The 21192-nt window shown below is 49.7% G+C and overlaps 8 protein-coding genes across 8 annotated transcripts; 4 read left to right on the top strand and 4 right to left on the bottom strand.

Annotated features, from left to right (window-relative positions):
• Positions 1-489: 489 nt before the first annotated feature.
• EDB91DRAFT_1060432 (permease for cytosine/purines, uracil, thiamine, allantoin-domain-containing protein) lies at positions 490-2517 on the top strand (the record flags this gene model as incomplete). The annotated part of the gene is made up of 10 exons (XM_041314341.1): positions 490-710; positions 758-772; positions 831-902; positions 955-1119; positions 1170-1488; positions 1547-1806; positions 1854-2144; positions 2208-2280; positions 2336-2389; positions 2446-2517. 10 exons carry the CDS (start codon positions 490-492, stop codon positions 2515-2517), a joined length of 1542 nt encoding a protein of 513 aa, XP_041172312.1.
• Positions 2518-2777: 260 nt separating this feature from the next.
• Positions 2778-5690, top strand: EDB91DRAFT_1350054 (DNA replication licensing factor MCM7). Its single transcript, XM_041326046.1, has 9 exons — positions 2778-2888; positions 2938-3077; positions 3132-3191; positions 3244-3464; positions 3516-3837; positions 3885-4455; positions 4505-4895; positions 4947-5478; positions 5529-5690. The coding sequence occupies exons 1-9, from the start codon at positions 2840-2842 to the stop codon at positions 5592-5594; spliced, it is 2352 nt and encodes a 783-aa protein (XP_041172311.1). The 5' UTR covers positions 2778-2839; the 3' UTR covers positions 5595-5690.
• A 108-nt stretch (positions 5691-5798) lies between these two features.
• On the bottom strand, positions 5799-10502 carry EDB91DRAFT_1161408 (SNF2 family N-terminal domain-containing protein; the record flags this gene model as incomplete). The annotated part of the gene is given in 17 exon segments (XM_041319839.1): positions 5799-5903; positions 6151-6295; positions 6373-6409; positions 6429-6463; positions 6643-6718; positions 6889-6986; positions 7036-7316; positions 7345-7568; positions 7622-7762; positions 7817-7857; positions 7916-7936; positions 7985-8132; positions 8183-8636; positions 8686-8805; positions 8924-9493; positions 9545-9839; positions 9894-10502. Coding segments are annotated over 16 exon segments (3193 nt in total), but the record flags the coding sequence as incomplete, so codon positions are not given.
• Positions 10503-10890: 388 nt separating this feature from the next.
• On the top strand, positions 10891-11511 carry EDB91DRAFT_1253402 (mitochondrial import protein Pam17; the record flags this gene model as incomplete). The annotated part of the gene is made up of 5 exons (XM_041323640.1): positions 10891-10995; positions 11051-11093; positions 11143-11313; positions 11373-11407; positions 11458-11511. 5 exons carry the CDS (start codon positions 10891-10893, stop codon positions 11509-11511), a joined length of 408 nt encoding a protein of 135 aa, XP_041172309.1.
• A 373-nt stretch (positions 11512-11884) lies between these two features.
• Positions 11885-12620, bottom strand: EDB91DRAFT_1086039 (uncharacterized protein; the record flags this gene model as incomplete). Its single annotated transcript, XM_041315981.1, has 2 exons — positions 11885-12357; positions 12404-12620. 2 exons carry the CDS (start codon positions 12618-12620, stop codon positions 11885-11887), a joined length of 690 nt encoding a protein of 229 aa, XP_041172308.1.
• A 689-nt stretch (positions 12621-13309) lies between these two features.
• EDB91DRAFT_1350051 (uncharacterized protein) lies at positions 13310-14747 on the top strand (the record flags this gene model as incomplete). The annotated part of the gene is made up of 5 exons (XM_041326045.1): positions 13310-13552; positions 13613-13624; positions 13663-13728; positions 13781-13940; positions 14004-14747. 5 exons carry the CDS (start codon positions 13310-13312, stop codon positions 14321-14323), a joined length of 801 nt encoding a protein of 266 aa, XP_041172307.1. The 3' UTR covers positions 14324-14747.
• Positions 14744-16335, bottom strand: EDB91DRAFT_1161393 (uncharacterized protein). Its single transcript, XM_041319838.1, has 5 exons — positions 16055-16335; positions 15869-16020; positions 15219-15704; positions 14931-15194; positions 14744-14896 (listed from the first exon to the last, which is right to left on the bottom strand). The coding sequence occupies exons 1-5, from the start codon at positions 16110-16112 to the stop codon at positions 14768-14770; spliced, it is 1089 nt and encodes a 362-aa protein (XP_041172306.1). The 5' UTR covers positions 16113-16335; the 3' UTR covers positions 14744-14767.
• Positions 16336-17326: 991 nt separating this feature from the next.
• On the bottom strand, positions 17327-19363 carry EDB91DRAFT_1239350 (P-loop containing nucleoside triphosphate hydrolase protein; the record flags this gene model as incomplete). Its single annotated transcript, XM_041321843.1, has 9 exons — positions 17327-17560; positions 17616-17809; positions 17861-17921; positions 17972-18043; positions 18095-18192; positions 18247-18285; positions 18333-18526; positions 18578-18888; positions 19322-19363. The coding sequence occupies 9 exons, from the start codon at positions 19361-19363 to the stop codon at positions 17327-17329; spliced, it is 1245 nt and encodes a 414-aa protein (XP_041172305.1).
• Positions 19364-21192: the final 1829 nt, after the last annotated feature.

The following is a 21192-nucleotide window of genomic DNA, read 5'->3' as shown; positions in this document are numbered from 1 at the left end:
GTCGGTAAATCAAGAAGCAGATAGGACGTCAATGAATGCAACGAGAACGGGCCCGCGTTATTAAAACTCGAACGGACGTGATGCGGACCGGTCTTCCGTTCCTCCGGACACAAATGCGACCTTGAGCAGGTTATTCACTGATGCTGCGTCTGTACTACCGTACAGTTGAACTTTTGGATCTGGAGCAAAGTTTTAAATGTCATTGTGAGTTATGGACCGGCTCCGGTACTGCCTAGTTAGTCAAGCGCAGTTTGGGGGCGCCACAATGCACCGTTGTGGCGCGCATCATTGAAGTAATTCATCGAAGCAAGACGTTGCGACTGCCGGTCGGCTGGTTATCCAAAATCATGCTCTCTGGAACTCTTTAATGCCAAAGCATTCAATAGATGCCAGCAAATAGCCAGCACATCCCTCTTCGCAATGCACTGTTGAAATACTTGGTAATTGCATGCTCGACGTTCCAGTTCTGCATATCTGCCCGCGACCACCATGTCTACCTCCCCAGACTACTACCCAGGGGACAAGGAGAAATCTGCGTTTGAAGATGCTGAAGCTGCGTACGCAGTCGAGGCAGCGCCGGATCGCATGATCGCAAGACGCTTTGGTAAATCGAGTCCTCTTCTTTCAAAACTCTTTGCTAGTGGTGTCGAGGCCCGTGGAGTAGAGCGTGTGCCAGAAAACCAGAGAGAATCAAAAAATGCATGGAATAAGTGCGTATCTGAGTTTTATTCGTATTCCTGACCTAAGCCTAGTGTAGCCTCCTCATGTGGTGGTCAGTCTGCTTCAAGCCGACCGTCATCCTAAGCTTCCTGTAGTTGACTTCTATGTAGGTCTGTTAACACGGTGTTTGATATCATTCCCATTGGCGTGCTCGCACAATCAACTTTTGCTTTGAGTTTTGGGTGTGTCAGAGTCGCTGGGCGTCGTGCGGCAACCATACTCATTCTCTCCAAGCAATGCTGTAGCGACTATCCTCTGTTTTGGCACCCTCGGCGCCGTCGCAACAGCATTTATCGCTACCCTCGGCCCCATAACTGGCCTCCGCACCATGATCATCACCCGGTTCAGCTCGGGATATTTCGGTTGTACCATATACTCGGTCCTCAATGTCCTCACCCAGTGAGTTTGTCCACGCTCATATTTATATCATTTTGCTGAGCCTTGTCTAGACTCGGCTTTGCCACAACAACCGTCATACTCGGAGGTCAAACGCTCTCGAATATCAACCCTGGAACGCTTCCCTCCGTCGTTGGCATCATCATCATTGGCGTGTGCTCCCTCATCCCCTGCTTTATCGGGTACAACATGGTGCACGTCTACGAGCGCTATGCGTGGATAGTCACCCTGATTTGCATGCTCTTCCTCTGGGGCCTTGGCGGGAAAGCCGGATATGACATCAACGCGCAAAAACCGCTCGAGGATACAGGGCGCGCCCTCTCAGCAGACATTCTCAGCTTTGGCGGGATCATATTCGGCTCGTTCACAGGGGTGGGTCCTATCATCACTTACCTCCTTTCACATCGAGTGCTAAATAAACGGCCACCAGTGGGCGCCAATCGCGGCGGACTTTAACTGTCGGCTGCCTCACAATACACCACCCATGCGCGTGTTCCTGTTGACGTTCTTCGGCTTGTTCATACCTATCTGCTTCGTCGAGATTCTTGGTACGGCCCTCATGACCATCACAGATCCCGCGTACGTTGCGGCCTTCGAAGGCGGCTCGACAGGCGGCCTCGTCGCACAGGTCCTCTCTCCGTGGCACCACTTTGGCCAGTTCATCCTCGTCCTGCTCGCGCTTTCTGTCGTGTAAGAAAGAGTGAATGCTTTTGCATGTTCGCACTAACCAGTGACAGTGCCAACAACATCCCAAATACTTACTCCGCAGGCTTGTCCATGCAGGCACTTGGGCACCCATTTGCCATCATTCCGCGCTTCTTCTGGGTATTTCTCGCTTTCGTGGCGTACACTATAGCTGGCGTTTCTGGTCGCCAGCACTTTAGTGCTATTCTTTCTAATTTCCTCCGAATCCTCAGTGACTGGACGGCATTTTTTATCGTCATCGTAGCAGAGGAGCACTTCATCTTCCGGCGGAAAAACGGGTCACTTGGGGGGTATAACTTGGATGACTATGATACGCCATCGAAGTGAGTCCGCTGGGTCTGTTAGATGAAGATGTTGACTTCATCGTCATCCCTTCACTTCTAAAGGCTACCAGTAGGCGTGGCGGGTTTACTTGCGGGGTGCTTTGGTGTCGCAGGTGCTGTCATTGGCATGTCACAGGTGGGTCATCGGCGCTGTATCTGGTCGCATTGCTCCCATGTCAACTTTATCGTAGGTGATTTATACAGGCCCGCTTGGAAAGATGGTAGGAGCAGAGATCGGGTTCGAGGTGTGCATGATCCTTGGCTGTTTTGGACATGGATCGATTCAAAAAATCTCGTACAGCTCGCAGCAGCCTTTTCGGCTGTTACTTACCTTCCGTTGCGTGCGCTTGAAATTAGGTTCACCGGCCGATGATGGGAGGTCTGCTGGTGCTCAGTGGGCAACTGGAGTCAATGGAATGGTACGAAAGTTGTAGCATTTATACGTCCGGCTTAAGTATTGTCTAGAATTACTTGTAAGAACGATGACTAGACCATCTCGTAGAGCAAAGAGAAATTTTATTCTTCGATTCTGAAGCGTCGAGCTGGAAGCCCGACTTCACATTCTGCCAGGGCCCAGGCCCCAGGCTCAATACATACGTTTAAATCGGGCGTGACAACAATGTCACGTCCTGACCTGGTTGTGACAGACGCGCCTTTGACGCGACTTGTAAGTTGTATATTATCAACAACACACGATGTCCCTCCCGGTGCTCAACATACCCATTAATTACGACGATGAACTAGGTCTGTTTACTCGATTGACTGGTTTTAAATAAAACTCATGCGTCTCTAGATAAAATACAGAGCTTTTTGTCCACCTATGTGGGCATAAACAAGCAATGGGACGAGGGTTTCGCAGATATGGCGCTCAGCGATGACGAGGACGATGGACAAGATGCTAGTAGGAAAAGTCTCAAATATATGCAGCAGCTTGTACGTGTTATGCAGGAATCGGAACGCGACTTCGCTCAATGTTTGATTCAATAGCAACGGATATCAAATCGTGAGCAGCAGATGCTCACTATTGACCTGGAAGACATACATCAGGTAAGAGATCACTGCATTTCTCTGATATGCAGTGGTTCTGATCATTGTACAGCACGAGAAAACTGTTGCTGAACTGGTATCTCGGATACGAAATAACACTCGGCGCTACATCGCACTTTTCAGTGAAGCTGTGGACAAGCTCATGCCGCCTCCAACCAAGGACATCAGTGAACACGATGAGGTTATCGATGTCATCCTGCATCAAAGGCGAGAGCGGAATGAGCAGACTGAAGGCAGTCAGGAGGGCTTCCCTGCCCATCTCTTGCGGCGATAGTACGTGGTGGCATTGCCAATGCACGTTCTAGGGTTAACCCTGCGTTCAAGCAACCTTTATTTCCAGCCTCTTCGCTCTGACGTTGCTCTGGCCGTCCGAGAAGTCAAGGGGACCTATCTTGGCAGGCTGATCACCGTTCGTGGCATCGTTACCCGCGTGTCAGAAGTCAAGCCACTGCTCCTCGTAAACGCTTACACGTGCGATGTTTGCGGTTCCGAATCGTTCCAGCAGATATCCAGCAAAACCTTCTCGCCCATTACGGACTGTCCAAACGAGCAGGAATGCAAAAAGAACGGTATACGCGGCTCCCTTCACATGCAGACTCGAGCGTGTCGGTTCAGTCCTTTCCAAGAAGTCAAGATTCAAGAGATGGTGAGTTCCCGCCACCCAGCTTTTGTATGGTCATTAACAACTGCCAGGCCGACCAAGTGCCAGTAGGACACATCCCCCGATCCATGACCATACACGTGCATGGCAACCTGACGCGTCAAATGAATCCAGGTGATGTTGTCCACCTCGGGGGTATCTTCCTCCCCATTCCATACACTGGATTCCAAGCCATTCGAGCTGGGCTGCTCACCGACACCTACCTCGAAGGACACCACATCCACCAGCTCAAGAAGCAATACAGTGACATGGAAATGACGCCACAAATACAAGCACAGATCGCGGAGATGCAGGCCGACCCATCGCTGTACAACAAGCTCGCCCAGAACATTGCGCCTGAAATATATGGACATACTGATGTGAAGAAAGCCTTACTACTTTTGCTTGTGGGGGGTGTAACGAAGACGATGGGCGATGGGATGAAGATTCGTGGCGACCTCAATATATGCTTGATGGGTGATCCTGGTGTGGCTAAATCACAGCTACTGAAGTACATCTCGAAGATCGCTCCCCGAGGGGTCTACACCACGGGTAAAGGTTCATCAGGAGTTGGTCTCACAGCCGCAGTCATGAGAGACCCAGTTACTGATGAGATGGTTCTTGGTGGGTTTCCCTTCGCCCTTTCTAAATACCTGGTCTGACAGCACTGAAGAGGGTGGTGCACTGGTTCTCGCTGATAATGGTATTTGTTGCATCGATGAATTCGACAAGATGGAGGAAACAGACAGAACCGCGATCCACGAAGTCATGGAGCAGCAAACAATCTCTATCTCAAAAGCTGGAATATCCACGACGTTGAATGCCCGCACATCCATACTTGCAGCTGCGAATCCTCTGTATGGTCGGTACAACCCGAAAGTGTCGCCAGTCGAAAACATCAACCTGCCCGCTGCGCTCCTATCTCGTTTCGATCTTTTATTCCTCATCCTGGACAAACCGACGAGAGAAGATGACGAACGGCTGGCGCAACATGTGACCCATGTGCACATGTTCAACTCGCATCCAGAGCTTGAGTACGATGTTGTTGACCCTGTCCTTATGAGGTGAGCACATCCATCCCAACCGTTATTCTAATTTAACGAGCCGCCTGGCAGACACTACATCGCCCAAGCCCGCCAACGCCGTCCTACCGTTCCCTCAGATGTCTCCAGCTACATCGTCGACTCATATGTCCGCCTTCGCAAACTCTCGAAGGACGAGGCCGCACAAAAGAAATCCCACACGTACACTTCCGCGCGTACGCTTCTCGGTGTGCTCCGTCTGGCACAATCCCTCGCGCGCCTGCGCTTTGCAGACATCGTGCAGCGAGATGATGTCGACGAGGCCCTGCGGCTTATGGAGTGCAGCAAAGAGAGCCTGCAAGATGACGAGGACAAGGAGTACGAGCCTGATCGGTCTGTTGTCAGTCAGATCTTCAGGCTCATCAAAAGCCTGTCGAGCGAGGGCGGGCGGAAACGGAGAAAGAGACAGAAGAGGTTTGGCCGGGGCCCTGGTGGGGAACGCGAGATGGACGTGGACTCAGACGAAGATGAGGATGATGGGGAAGAGCTCGCGCTCATTGATGTTCGGTCCCGTGTGTTGGGTGCTGGATATACCGAGGCGCAGCTTAATGATACCATTGCTGAGGTGAGTGACTGGGCATCTGGTAACCGGGCCTTTCTGACAGTCGTTTCCAGTATGAAGCTATTGACGTCTGGACACGAGTAGCAAATGGCGCGAAGCTGCGGTTTATTCATGATTAAGGTGTCTTGTATAGGCTGCGTTGTGACTTTGCTCTTGATATATCCTTCTGTGAATGTAACATCTGTTGTGCAATCAGATTCGTGTTTGCATATGAAGTCTTGTGCGTCTGCTAGATTCCGCATCTGCCCCGAAATCGTCCACGCAATTGGCGATAATGACGCTTGTCTGTATACACCAAACCACCCTGAAACCAACCTGTTCATGAACGAGTGTGGAATTTCAAGGCCTCACATTTTGTTCAGTACGAGTGTTGAAGTGTTCCCTCTAATCAAGCTCGTGCTAATCTTACGGATATCATTTATTGACTCGTACGCATATAATTGCCCTTTGACCTGCTGGTTTGCAGTTGGTCCTAAGACTTACGATTGATGGAGTCTCGCAGAGTCAACCTCTGCAGAAGAATAAACACCGCAAGCGCGAACAAATTGAGATCATTCGACAACCGCAGCGCAATACATGGTGGCTGGGTCATAGCTACGAAGTAAGCCTCACTATCAATCCGCGAACCTGACCGTTCGAGGTCGTTTCAGAGCCCGTTCCACTTTATCGTCTGACTGATTCTATCGATGACGTTGAGAGTTGGGGCGGACGATGTGGCTAGATCCTCCGACGCGTGAGTGTTCTGCGCTCGAGGTTCTGCATGCGTTAGCAAGGGGATCTGTATCGATGATGAGGAATGGTGTGGCTCTGTTGGAAACACCTAAGAAGCGAGGGTTCTAAGGAAATAGGTGATTTTATGAGTGATACCATAGCATAGTGGAACCGAGCTGCATGTACCTCCATGAAATGGCGCATCCCCACTTCAGTAGTCATCCTCGGAACCTTTGCCAGACCCCTTCAGAATATGACGTCTAGAGACCATCGCCTCCTCTGCAGTGTGTCGGAATCACGAGAGTTTTCACTAACTGATAGTGATGTGATGAACTGAACCATCAAGCATAATGCAAGGAAGAAGTTACCAGTGATTGGCTTTTATCTGTCCGATACGATGCGCTCGCTGTGAATTCTGTTCAGAAGGTGATCGATAGATCTGGTCTATTTTCTGACCTTTATGGCCTGGGCCTCGACATCTGGGTGCCAGACTGGCTCACAGAAGATAACTCGGGAAGCAGAAATCAAATTCCTGGGGTCTAGTTAACAACGATTCAAAAGTACCAATGAAATATACGCACAAGCCACGAGCGCCGAGCTTCAACTCCATCAGGAAAACACGGAACGTATCAGATGACTCAAAAGTCATGACGCATTGCTCTCGCAGTGGGGGAGACACGTCATGTTGTATATCGGAGGTACTTGATCTCGATCAAAGAGAGTGCCTCTGAGATATGGGCAAGAGTGAGCGGCGAATTAGAAAATATGAGGAATTTTTCCTTCTCTGAATGCTCCAGAACCTAGAAAGGATGATGAGAGGTAGGATGGTACCCAATATTTTGTACTGACCTCGGACATGATGAAGTTCAGCTTGGTGGACAGAGATGGCCCGACAATTGTTCCTGACAACGGCGACGCGCTGAGTAGATCGGATTGCAAAGGCGCAGCATGATACCCCAACTTGCGGCGAACGAAGTCGTCAACGTCTCCTCCAAGCACCTCCTCTGCTTGATATACTTTGTCCTTCTCCTTCATGACTTCCAACTCGTCTTTAACCTCTGACACCATCTTCTTCATCTGTGCAGCATTTGTGACATCATGCAGTTGTGTAGATTTCTTCTCGCATCGTGCTCGTTCATTCATGTCCAACTGCCTTACCCTCCTCAACCAATCGATCGAGGTTCATCAATGGTCGGTTGCGAACGAGAGCTCGTAGTTCACAGAGCCGGTTAGCATGCATGAGATCGTGAGCACGAGATCTGTCCTTCAACTTTCCCCGTGTCCAACCTTCAAATACAGCTGCGTCCATCCCCGTGACATGGAAAGGGACATCCTCCTGTAGTTGCATGGCACGCCACAGAGGATCTTTCGCTGCCGCCTCTCTGCCAGACGTCGCTAAGCTTTCAGTATACAGTGACAAGCAGAGCAGACTAACGCATGTGCTAGTGCTTGTTCCAATAGCGCCATGTCATGATCAGGCACTTTGGCTGCCACAGCACGAGACCGAAATTCGGGGGCACTATAGCGTATTTGATCGACGTTGTACAGAATATCGGACGCCGACCAGAACATCCCTCTGCGTTTGATCTTAATTAATCGTCGGTGATTTTTCTGGGGGTCAAGGACGTACTGTGACAAATTGTCCATGGCATTCTGAAGATTCTTCGCGTTCTGGTGTAAAATTAAAAGTCAGTATTCAAATCGTGCCAATGGATTTGCAAGTTTTCACCCTGGGGTGGAAGATGTAATCCTTCAAGCAACGTGAGCGAAATTTCAGGTAACACGACCTAACACGCACCTGACCCTCGCGTTCAGAGTCAATAGCGTTAACTGCAATGCTGGCTTGCATTGCATTGTAAGACTTCGCAGCGTAGGCATCGAGATCCATGTAGATGGGTGTATGCCGCATGGGAGGTAGAACTACTTCCTCCTCGACGTCCTCGATCCTGGATAAGATGAGCCTTACACGTCGCTATCAGCATGTAAACTGACTTGCCTGTGTCGAACCATGACCATTTCCATGACCTGACTCAGTACTTTGATTGCGCCTACGCGAGGCCCACGACGATCGCACAGGGGAGCAGATACATGGCTACCGAACAGTTTGAGATCAGAATGGAACTGGGGAACTGCAAGAAAGTCGCTGATCATCGTCCCGAGTTTTCGTAAGTTGACGTAGTCGTACGTCCCCCATATCCGGACTGCGTTCTCTGCGCCACAATCCGAAATCGAAGAGGTATCAGATGCAGAGCCATCCGTTGTAGCAGGTATGGGCAATGAGTAGAACCTGTCAGCCCTAATCACATCTTCGATGTCGTCATCCTGCTTGCGGCCCAAGCTCAGCCCTAGAATATTCGACGTCGGCGTTCCAGTGACAATCCATTTCCGTTCGATGCTTAGCTCGCGAACGAAATAGTTTAAGGTCGCGGCCATGTTCCCTGAGGTATGACCTTCGTCGATCACCAGCCTTTTCCAGCGAATTTGAAAGAGAGGCGAAACAGCTGGGATCGCCGGGACAACAGCAGTTCGGTACGCGACTGCCAGGAAATGGAGCACAAGTGCAGGGTTTGAGTCTGTGCAAATGAACCACTTTGTTCTTCGCCGATTCTCTGCGGAAACCTAAACACAATAAGCACCAGCAACATATGTGGTACAGAAACGCACCGCTGTCCGTCATCACGATTAGCTTCAAAATACAAAGATCAGCGATGCCGTGTCGACGCGGAGACAATGCTACGTACATCATAATCAGACGCTAAAACCCTCGCACTTGGGATTTGCGTTGTCCGTCGGATGATAAGATGTCTTAAAGTGCTACGACAATGTTTCAGGATTTCCCTGTCCCACTGTCCAAGTAGGTTGACGGGCACAACAACAAGTGTTGCTGTTGTTAGATACATAAGTCGGGGATATTCCGAGGCTCGGTCTCTTGTGCGAGAATGGCCAAGAGCACGCATGGGTGATTTAACAGGGTAGTGGTGATAAAACGGCGTGTTGGCTTGAAGGAGCTGCCAGAGGTTAGATGCCTCTAGCTGTTCTTCGTATGGTCGTACGTCCACCCTGTCACCCCATGTCCTTATGCGGTGAAGAAGAATTTCAACGAGAGATGGAACGCGCGCTGCATCGAGCGTCGAACTTTTGTGCGTGCCAGCCCTTCTTCGAGCCTGAAGGTACTCATCTGCGGGAAACGTGCGGTAGGCCAAAGGAGACATGATAGGGCGGTAGTCCAATAGCGATTCTTCTGGCTGAGGTAGCTGATCGACAGTTGCAAGAACCAGGCCCAAGATCATCACTGTCTTTCCCGTGCCTGTGTGTAGCCATAGATAAGGCGAAAGTTAATGGATGGTCTGGCACTCACCTAGTTCTTCACATAAAATGCCGCCCTTGCACCGAGCAACTGTTGGGCATTCACGCGCGGCGCTAAGGGTTGAAGGCTGAAAATAAAAGCATTTGCCATCCATGCTTGAAATCGGAATGTACAAGGGGTCTTGAACAGGCTGGTTGCTCAGCTCCTTCTCGATCATCACGGCCACGGACTGTCGTTGGTACTCATACAAAGCACTACGAAGACCCCTGATTTCTTGTCCTACATCAATTGTCGAAGAAACTAATGATGGAAGGTCGCTATAGATTTCTGCCATTGTGCGATTATCCTGTATGACACAATATACAGCTACTAGACCGACCACAAGTTAAGAAGTGCTTACGATATTCCTTGGCAATAAATATTGTCGAGGTTGACTGACTGAGGGGAGCTCATCGGCATTCCAGGAACGTTGGTCCTGTACGATCGTGGGTAGTAACGACTGGAGGTGGCGTTGACCCTCTTTCAAGACAGCCTCACTGCGATATCGCAGGCTGGCTTGCACATTCGGCAAATCGATGGGTACGAGATATATGCGGATATATAACACGCGTCGACTCGTTCCAAAGCAACATGTTGCACGTAGGAATTGATGTTCAGTCAAAAAAGAGATCTTGCAGAATACATCATCTTCTGCATAAACAGACAGCTGACGCGATGGCACTGGATGCCAGGTGTCACTTGCGTGTGTATGATTGCAGTGCGGATGACTGTCTTGGACATCTACAGTGATAGTTCCCGCAGATAACAGATTATCAAGGGCAAGGGGATTCGATTTGTCGTGCTCGTTATCCAAACCGTTTGTGATGCATGTCTGACAGCACGATAGACAAGACCTTGCTCCTTCCATTCGCGCAGGCTATCCTCAGTCAGAGGGGATGGAGATGGTCAGTGGGATGATTGCTGGGAATTGCTGTAGCCATAGCCTCATGGTCACAGTGACACCGACTTGACAGTTGATTTCATGTTAATTCAAGAAGAATTGAAATTTAAGATTAGATTGAACATATGTGTGGGAACAATATTCCTTTTTATGATTTGACTGAAGGGTGGTTGAAGTTCATGTGATGCCGAGGTGAGCTTGAGGAAAACACACTGCGTCTTGCTCATAATGTCAGTGTCTCTAACAAAGCTTCGGCTGCCATGGAATGCGCCTTGTACCACGGACGTGCCGTCGGTCAGTTTTTAACGCCAGACAGGAGCTCAAACAATGCGGTCTCCGAAGCAGAAAAGCAGAATTTGTCCTGGCCAGAATATCTAGAGATTCGCAAAAGTAAACGAAAAGTGGGAAACGGTGAGGTGCTCTAGCTGGAATTCTTGTTCGCGCTTGCTCATAAGCCATGAACTGCACACAGGCTGCTACCATTCCAGCATGCATTCTCGGATTCGCCGGAGGACTTGCGTACTTTGGTTCTCTGGAGTCGGACGCGACGAAGCCCATCATGGTGTGTAGTAAATCGCTATACGTATGTGCTTCGTACTCATAGCACCAGGGAATAGATCCGCTATTTTTCTACTGGCGGTTGTACAGTCTCATGCATGGGTACGATACTTTGTCTCCGCGAGGGGGAACCTCAATTAATGCACCCCAGGGCTCGGATATCTCATTGGACCCGCTATCGGAGCAGCGGGTTGGAGAATGACTCACCGTCGCGCAATGAATCTCATAGAAGCCAAAGACCGCGAATTTCACCAACACATAGTGAAGAATCGCGTGGATCCCACAGCTCAAAGCGCCACGAACCCTGTGCCAGATTTCTATGGTATGTACCGGCGCATGAATTGTGAACGTGAAATGTTACTTATACTCGTGGTACTATAGGAGAAAAAATTGGATCCCTCCACCAATATCGACAGGTGCGCGGATTTTTAGTCTCCCCTGCAATAAACTTACTATTTTCATACAGTGGTTGCGTGACCAAGCTAGGTTTAGACGGAAAGCACGGTTTGCTGAGGAATAAGGTGTTTATATTTTAAGATTGCTGAGTAACTTGACACCTTGCCCTCCATAATCAACCGTATCTTTGGCAATTTGCATGCCAATGCTGCCGCGTGCTCACCACCCATGATGTAATGAGTTTACTGCTCCGTAAACGAGTCACTGACCATCTCACTCAGAATCATAAATTAAGGGTTATGTAAAAGATCATATAAAGGAGTGGAATACGCATTAAGCCTATGCGTTGGGTTGTCTCGAAAAGACATTAAAAGGGAAATACCTAATACCTAGAACCAAAGCCAAGCCAAGTAGCTACTGGGCCGTAGTGGGATCCCACCCTGTAGTTGGCATCATAAGAAACATCCTCTATCCCGAATCATCAGGGTCATGCAAACTCAAACTTCTGAATCTCGTATTCCCTTCTCTTTTGTCCAAAGACCTCTAACCTGGTATCCGCTCACGGAAAGAGCATATGGCTGAGGTGATGACGGAGACGAAACGCTGATGGCGCGTTCTGCATCACGAATCCCAGGTGACTTTGGAGGAGCGGATTTAGGTCGGGGGTCAGCAAAGGGATCTTGAGATGGTTTGAAGACGAGAGATGGCGGCGGAGAACGCGGGCGCTTGGGAGGGGGTGGCTTGGACACTATAGCGTCGTCTCTTACGGGCTGAGGACCGCTAATCGAGCGAAATTGAGGTGCCCAACCGACACCAGCGGGTGCCGCGACGGTGTCAAGAGTCAGGGGAGTGGTTGTAGATGGTGCGAGCCATTGGTCTTTCTGGCGTTCTACATCTCCCTCGTCAGTAACGCTGACAGCGTCCTTGGTGGATTTTCTTCTCCACACTCGTATACGCCAGAACGCAATGCCTGATAGATGTGAAGCCCAGATGACAACGCATGGATGACCACATACCAAGGATGATAAACCCAAGAACTGAAAGTGCGATGGCAATGGCTTGACTTGAAGCAGGAAAGCTATTCGAAGTGGCCACAGGTGTCGTTGTCGGGGGAAGGGCCTCAGAGCCTTCAGGGATAACAGGTGAAGGTACGGAAGATTGAGCGCTAGCGCTAGAATCGCGCCGTTGCAAGAAACGGGCGATCCTGCGCCCTTCCTGCTGAACGAGACGCATAGAGTATGTTATGAAGAAGGCACCGAAAGAAGAGAAGATGAAAGGAAACTTTAGAAGAGAGACGAATGTGTTCCTTACCCTGTCCAAACCATGAAAGTCTATACATAATCAGTCCTTGACAACAATCTTGCACCGCTGTCAGAGCGGGCATCATCAATGTTCTGTCAACTTGGCGCTTGAGATCTACTGTCACCTGTGATGGTCAAATGGTGTGAGAACATTTGACAAGTACTATAGGTGCTAGTGACATACCAATCTGACTTCAATACGGGCCCGAAGTTTTATCCTTGTGTTTTCCGACTTCGAGTACTTTGAAAACCTTGCACTTCAATCGTACAGGTTATTAACAGGTTAACATCTTTGAAATAGCCTCTCGATCAATGATGAGTCTAGTTCGCATAGCCTCGACGCAGTGCGGGGGCTATGTCAATGTTCTCTCAAGCCCGAAAGGGTTAAACGCACCGATGTACGTATATACACACGGTGAATAGTATAAGGCAAAATGAATCACCTCGGTGGGAACTTCATCGATGCACCATCAGCTACGCTCCATCTGAGAGACGGCCTAGTTTACGTTCACATTTGAAGCTTTCTTCAGCCATAAGCGTGCGCTCTCATTGGTGGAGAGGTACTTAGGCGACAGTGTCCCTGAACTATCCCAAAAGTATCGCTCTGAAGTGTCTCTCAAGATGAGTCCAAACATAGATGTCAGTCAACTGCAGGTTTTCACTGGGAATCAAGCGAAGAGATCAAACAATATTGCTCCTAGTGGCACAAAATTCGCTACTACATCATTCGACAAGACGACGCGGTTCTTTGACCTGACCACGTTCGAACCGATCGGCGAACCACTCGACCACCCTCATGTTGTCTGGGGTGTAGCTTTTTCCGAGGACAGCCAGCTCATCGTGACTGGCTGTTGGGACAATCTCGTTCGCACATGCCAGACGGTTCCTCAGAGCGAGTCACAAATCTGCTGACATGTTATACAGTCCGCACTGAAAGTTCTTCAGTTGTACTATCCCTAACTTCACTCCCGCAGAAGACCATCCCGGGCCCAAAGCCTCGACGAGAACGCGCGGGACTCTCACAGGGGTTCTTTGATGATGTGAGTCTCTAGTTACAGCAGGTTCAACTTGAATGTCTGACCATGCCTACAGTTTGATGCGCGGTCCACACCTCGACGCAACAACCGCTCCGTTCCCACTGGCTCCCGCATCCAGAAAACCATGAACCGTCTCTTGTTTCGCTCCCCTGCTCCTCAGGACCATAATCCCCATCCCCGCAGGATCCCCGTTGTGGATGTCTTCGCAACACGAGGTAAATATGCAAGTTTCCCGAGCTTTTCGATATCCATGCCTTGTTGATGACATTTTTCCGCAGCGCACCGCCAATGCACGAGCGGGAAAAGGCACTTGTTACAACCACCGCGTCTCCTCGCCGGGAAAGCCCAGACTTCTAACGCTGGTGCCCCAAACAGCAGCGTGCCACCAGCGGAGCTACCCTCAGCCGCCTTTCAGATCGGAGGTGCCGGTGCTTCTGCTGCTACTAACAGACCCCCTTCCCTGGTTGATGTCGAACGTGGTACAGAGATCAGCTGCCTGGCGCTCCTCCTCAGGTACTTCTCTCGCTTCTCAGAAACCCGAAAACACATCCTGCTGCTTCCCGCACCAGCTAGGCCTTCATGTCCATTCCGAGACTGATTTCCTGGAAATCGTTTCGCTTTAACCGCGTATCATCCCATATATTCAGAGGTAGTAAATTTTCGATGTTGCACCATTCTCCCGACACACCCTGTGACTAGTTTGCATCCTATGATTGACACGTCTTAATTTTCTCCGCCCGTCTTGTTTTTGGAGGTGGACCGTCCGTTCGCAACCTACAATATACGGGGCATACTCGGTCGTGCTTGTCGACTCCACACCATGCGGTGAGTCGGGTATATGAACTGTAACATTAATTTGTGTTGAGGACATGGAATGCGGGGAATTGCGTGTCCTCGTAAGACTTATTGAACAAACTTGTATGGCGAGCAATTTGCAGTGGTTCACTGAGCCCGGTAGACTATGAGATACTAGCACGATATAATAGCATTAGACACAAATTACATTATAACACAAAAGATAGTTCTGTAGTGATGTGCCGCATCAATAGAAATCATCATAGTAAACCATCTCCTCAACATCGTACTGGCTAGCCGGATTTCTGCACTCATCGCAGACCATCTCACAATCATCACCAGTAGTTGCGTCATTTCCACAGAGCTTGGAAAAGGTCTCGGTCACATTTATAACAAAATTTCTCTTCGACACCAACGCATGTCTTGCATAGGACAGCTCTGCAGTTCCGGCACTTGAAGACAAGGTCTGCACTTTGTGCGTGCTGCACGCCAATGCTCTCTTCTTCCTCCATGCAGTCGCGACAGAACCCCACATCTTTACATTCCTCGCAAGCCACGATGTATGAACACTGCGGACAGAAACGCCGGTGGCACCCAGGGCACCTGAGAATCCAAGCGGAAGAAATGCAGCCACCACAAGTCCAGTATCGACCACATGGGCAGGAGAAGCTATCCTGTGTGATGCAATCAGGGCACACTGTGGTACCCACACGAGACCAACAAGTAGTGTTGCAGCACCGACGCCCATTCTTTCCGCTCGCTTGAGTGTTCGCCACACAGGCGATGGACTGGCAGGAAAATGGGTGTGCTGAGTGTAATCGGGTTACAACAATAGTCGGTGAGGAAGGTCCGGTGCCACTTGTGTTGCCATTAGAAATTGGGCGCCCAACGCACCACTCAAGCTCTTGTGCACAGAACCAGTGTGCACATGAGGGACACTCGCCCAGACGAGGCAGAGAGCCTGGGTACTCCAAACATGAAATACAGATATTGTTGCTGGGGTGATTGAAACACTGTACGATGGGGATGGCAGCGGAGACTTTACAATCACTATTGGAGCAGGAGATGATTTTGCACACGTTGCACGATGTCTGCTTCGCCGAGCAGACAGGACAATGCAGACTGTCGCTGGAGAAGTCATGTTCATCGATGAGACCTTTCTCGACAAGACAACGATAAAAGGCCTGTACTCAGAATGAATAAATTCCGCAGAATACTTGCAACTATGTAATTTATTCACCTGGACTCTATTTCGTCCTGGACTCTATTTCGTTGTTCTCGCTCCTTCTCAAGACGACGTACTTCCTCGCGTCGTATCGCCTCCGCCGCTTCCCATCCTTCCTCGGACAATGCTCCTTACGTAGTCTCGGAGTTCTCCTAGGCTAGCGAGAATCTCCTGGGGTGCCGGAAAACGATTGTTCTTGAATTTATCGCAGATAAACATGGTGTTTAAGTCGATCACGAAGTGGGTGTTCATATGTGAACGATCCTCTTCACCTTCTCGGAGATTGAGGATGGCGAATTGACGGCTCACGTCCAGACTCATGCACCTTGTAGGAAAGGGTTGGCGAACGCTCCCAGCTGTCCACCATAGATGGTAGTGGGCGTGCAGGGATCGACGGTGCTGTAGATGCACTTCATAACTCGAACGACCAGAGGGAACATAAGGTGGTCAGAAAAAAAAATGATGATGTTCCAACCGGACATGTTCGCAAAAGACAATACGTCTTACTTTATGAAACGACGAGTAGAATTCGGAAGCAAGAGAACGATATGATCGGAGTTTTAACTTATAGGGGGTTGGACGAGCAGAAGTGACGTGTATGTGAGGTCTGCGCAGTCGTCTTGGATCCAAGTCTTGTTGGATTTACAGTCTTAAGCATCCGCACATCGGAGAACATGAAAACATGAAGATAAAACCAGACGGTCCCGGCGTCTACTCTACCTAGGGCGCTCCTCTTGCATCACGTAATTGACGCGTCGTGTTCAATCAATCCTCCACACAAGTCCACAAATTTATAATTTTGCATCAGCATGGTCTCCCTATAACTCATCTCTTTACCTTGCTTCGCCCTTCAGCATAGATCGCTTTATAATTGCGCAAAGCCGATTAGAAGAGGGCATATACATGCAGTCCAAGGAGGAAGGAGAAATAACTTCTATGGCCGTGAGTCCGTCGGGAATTATAATGTTGGGAGTTGGAAGGATGATCATAGTGCTGGAATATGGGTCAGCCTGCAAAGTGCTCAAGACGTTCGAATCCCATGAAACAGCAATCACCGCACTCGCTGTATCAACCGACAGTATTGCTATATCTAACATTTGTAAGGACGAAACGTTTGATCCCGCGGAACTAATTCGCGTGACTCTCCTGTCTATATATTACTTTATATCGTAATGTACAGGAAAGACGCATTGGGCTTACAAAATACTACAATATCCACTAATATTTGAGTCTCACCGGTTTACTGATGGCCTCTCATCGCTTCCGCCTCTTCAAAAGGCGTACATATTCACGATCTACTCGTTCCTGCCAAACACACATCTCTCCACCCCCCTACAAGTGCCCCAAGGTCTGTGAGCACCGTAATTGAGGAGAGACTTGAAGAGGACACGCGAGTCTAACATTGCAACTTAAGGATGGAAACACCTTTAGTGAATTTTATCCAAGTCAATCATTTTTCATTGAAATATCGAGATATCACTCGTTAGATGGACAAACAGAAACATATACCTGCAGTGATGTGCAAAGATGCAACAATACAGTACTATCATAAATCACAGGAAAATCGAAAGAAGCAGAGGACTATATCAAATCCACCAGCTGATTCGATACAGCTCTGTGTAGCGAGCGAGCACCCTCCGATGGAACATAACTCGGCAGCACTTTCGTCACAATCGCCTCCACGTCTTGAGGGGATAACGTCTTCTCAGCGTTGCCAGTGAGAGAGTATACCGCTTCAGCCGAGATTGCCATTTTTTCTTCCGTGGTAAATGGAACAAAGGGCAAAACGGTGGTAACGCGGGATAGAAGCGAAGCCTGTAAAGGACAGTGTTGGGGGTCTGTAAAGGATTTGACTGATTCAGGTACTTACTCCGAGGCCTTGCGAGACATGAGGCCTTGAAAGATCCATGAGTTCTCGGTACTCTTCTCGAGTGACGGGTTTGCTTGGATCTGGTCGGGAATCCTGGTGCTCGAATACAAGGTCATGACCTATATTAGACGTCCCAAGCCAGATCACGTTTCTGACATCAACATGTCGCTTTCCAGCTTCAAGGGAGCAACGGCCTTATGCAAAGAGTAAAGCATTGTCGTATTCACAATACCATATAGACTCACCAAGCTCCCAAGGCATGAGAAGAGAGTACAACGCCTTTGGATCTTCTACTTTCTCGATCTCCTGAGCTGGAAGTGAGTTATTGTCGCAGAACAAGGCTGAGGGGAACGTACGTCTAGCACAACTACGCATCGCTTGCCTTCGTTGTCAAGCAGAAACTGGGCCAAAGTTTCTGAAGAAGGTTCCTTCACAAAAATATCAAGGTGTGTTGCATCAAAAGATATAACATAACGAACCTCATAAGGACTCATGGAGTACGATTGCCATAGATCGTGTGTCGAGCACAAGGTGGTCATGTTAACAGTGTGGGTCGGAATATCCAAGAGACTCCCAACTGCAAAACAAACGATAAGTTGAGGGACGTAGCGTGCAGAAACAAGTCACGAACATTTGCGGGCCAGCAAGCTCTTCCCATGACCACTCGGACCTGGGGGAGGTATAAGTATGTACCTTGCCCTTAGCTTGAGAACGTACCACAAAGCAGAACCACGATGGGAGCCACCGACAGTCGTTGAGAGTGCATACTTAACACCCTGAAGAGTTGCTCCAATACCCAATCTTGGCCAATGAGATCATATCGAACTCTTGTCAGGGGCCGGAAGAATGAACGATAGATGAGCTGGGATGTTTGCCGAGTGTGCGTCGAATCCGCTCTAGTTACGTAGTATCTAATTATCGAGTGAGCCAACAGTGATCAAAGGTTAAAAGACACTACGCACCTCGTAGCAGGGTCCATTCCTTCCGGTGTCGTCTCTCCAGGCTGTGAATGTGAGTCTGAAACACTCTGACCTCCCTCCGATGACGCTTGCGCAGATGGATTCAAATCTGGATTCCGCAACGCCGATGGATCTGCGCCATAAGCTAACAGCGCCTTAACAATCTCATTCTTGTGCGATAGTTTGTCGTTGGTCAAAGTGAATGCCAGGGCCGACTGGGGGCCGACTTGGTCGTTTGGTCCGGCTTCACCGCTCTCAAGCACCTGTCGTACTTGATTAACATCGTCACTCGCAATGGCAAACAAGAGAGCAGGCTTTGGCGTCGCGATAGCGTGAACCGGCGCTTCGAAGACGGATGGGGCTCGTAGAGGAAGGCCGGAGACGGAACGACGAATTGTGCGATTGAATTCATCGACAGCTTCCTCTTCATCGTCATATGTCAAACTGAGAGTTGACAGTCTCCGTGACGAGCGGTCAAACGACTGGTTAAAATCACGAGATCCTGCTCGGTAATGCGACAGGCGCCAAGATGGAGCCTGTTGGAGTGGCGCAGACTGCAACTGGGACACCCTCTGCACAGAGTGGACCTGAGACGGAGCCTGGGTAAATGCGAACAATGATGATGAACTATCGTGAGCGGGCGTGAGGGTATTGTGGATGTGCTCGGGTATGCTTGGTGAACATGGTGAAGGTAGCTGCTCTCAAACAATCAGACTAGAACCAAGGAGAAAAACATATTTAGCTTACGCACCCGTGAATTATGTGATAGCGAAGTACTAGACGATACATTGGACGAGTGCGTTGAAGACGAGTTGAAGATATGGGCTGTATTCAAGAAGGCAGTGAGGACTACAATGACTGAAAAGGTATTTGAAGTACTGACCAGATAATATACTAGACGTGATAGACGAGGACGGTGATACGGGCGACCTCGGATTAAGCAAACTAGACTGAAGGCAAATTATGAGTGATGACGCACAGGAGTTGCCGGTATGTAACAACTCACCAGCCTGAGAGGTTTTAATCCAGTGCTAGATGTTTCGTGTTGTGGTTCAACAGGAGACAAGAGTCGGTCGGTGGATGACGAGTTCAGTGAGTAGACGCTGAGTTGCTGCGAAGCAGCGCCCACACTGGCAGCGTCACTCGCCCGGCTTGGTGGTAGATAAACGACAGGTGTGACGGGAGACGAGGGCTGGATACCCTGTAATGACTTCCTGGCTACAAACTACAGGGGCATACATGAGTGACTCTCAAACAATATCGCTTTAAAAGCCTACCTGTGGGTTGACACGTCGGAAACCGAACGGTACCTTTGTGCTCCCTGCTTTCCGTGACGGAAGATTTGACGTTACTGGAGCCGAGGAGGGAGAGTCCGCTGTAGACGAAAGCCCATCCGTATTGGAAGAGGAGAACCATCGCCTCGTATTGTGTCCATTCGAGAGGGATAGAATGAGCGGCAGACTCTGAGCGGTAGATGACGAAGATGGCTGGGCCTCAAAGGATGGAGGAATGCGTATTGTGAGGTTCGGTGGAGCCCTATGCGCCGCAGGGACCCTCGTGCTAATCAACACAGATGAATGACTATCTTCGTGACCATGTGCTGTTGATTCAAAAACGCATGCCAGGTGCGGGTTTGAAGACTCCCCTGACTCAATGGCTAGTTCCATGGCAGTAGTCTCCATACTTTGCGATTCAGCGGGCTCTGCATCCACGTTTTGATCGTCAAGCGGTTGTAGGAAGTCTGGATGATTGTCCAAATGGGCGTCCGCGAGGTCAGTCGGGATGGAGGCCACGGGCGAGGGAGGAAAGCAAGGGACGCTCGGAGAGCGTGAATCGGGTTTCACGGTGACATCCGAGACCGCACGACTCCTCTGCACAAATTCAATGGTAGACGGTGCATCTGCAGAACCAAAACTGGGAGCTAAGGAATCTTCGACAGGGTCAGCGTGGTGGTGGAGATGGGCTGTCTGTATATCTTGTTTCCCTTGAAGTATAAATGCATCCACGTCATGGGTTCCCACCATTGGCCCAGCAGGAGGCGCCAAGGTCGTTGGTGAATATTCCACGTCATCCAAAAGTCCTTCAGTCCTAGGTTGGTCACGAAGCGCATCACTCTCGTCAGACTCAACAGAGTTAGCACCCGCGTCACCCTCTACGGCCGAAACATTTTCCACGCCGCTCCAACGACGAAAGTTGACGGAAAAGTCACCCAAGTGAGGATCCCATGACGTGCGCACGCCGGCCTCCTCGTGATCGAAGTCTTCACCGTCAGATAAGAACATCACTGGAGACGCCGCAGACATGCGCAAAGCCTGCTGGACATCAGCATTCAGAGCATCATGCCACGAGTCACGACGGTCATTAGTCGGGACATCTACACCACTTCCGGTTGGGTCTAGAGCGTCCTCTGCAGGAACTGACATGTCGTCGGAAAGGGAAAAGACATGCCCGATGTGGGCTAAAAGTTCGCTGGATATCCTTGACCGCTCGCTGGGGCGGGCGATGAAGGACTCTCGGCCTTCCTTCGGGTGACCTGTGTCAAGTTGATCCTCCTGGAGTCCATGTCCATCCATATCATCATCATCATCATCCCATACAGATGAAGAAGTAGGGGGACT

The sequence above is a fragment of the Suillus paluster genome (genome assembly GCF_016628075.1).
Source record: "Suillus paluster strain FC165 chromosome Unknown EDB91scaffold_84, whole genome shotgun sequence".
NCBI lineage: Eukaryota > Fungi > Basidiomycota > Agaricomycetes > Boletales > Suillaceae > Suillus > Suillus paluster.
Note: the sequence above shows the minus strand (reverse complement) of the source record. Positions and strands in the feature narration are given on the sequence as shown.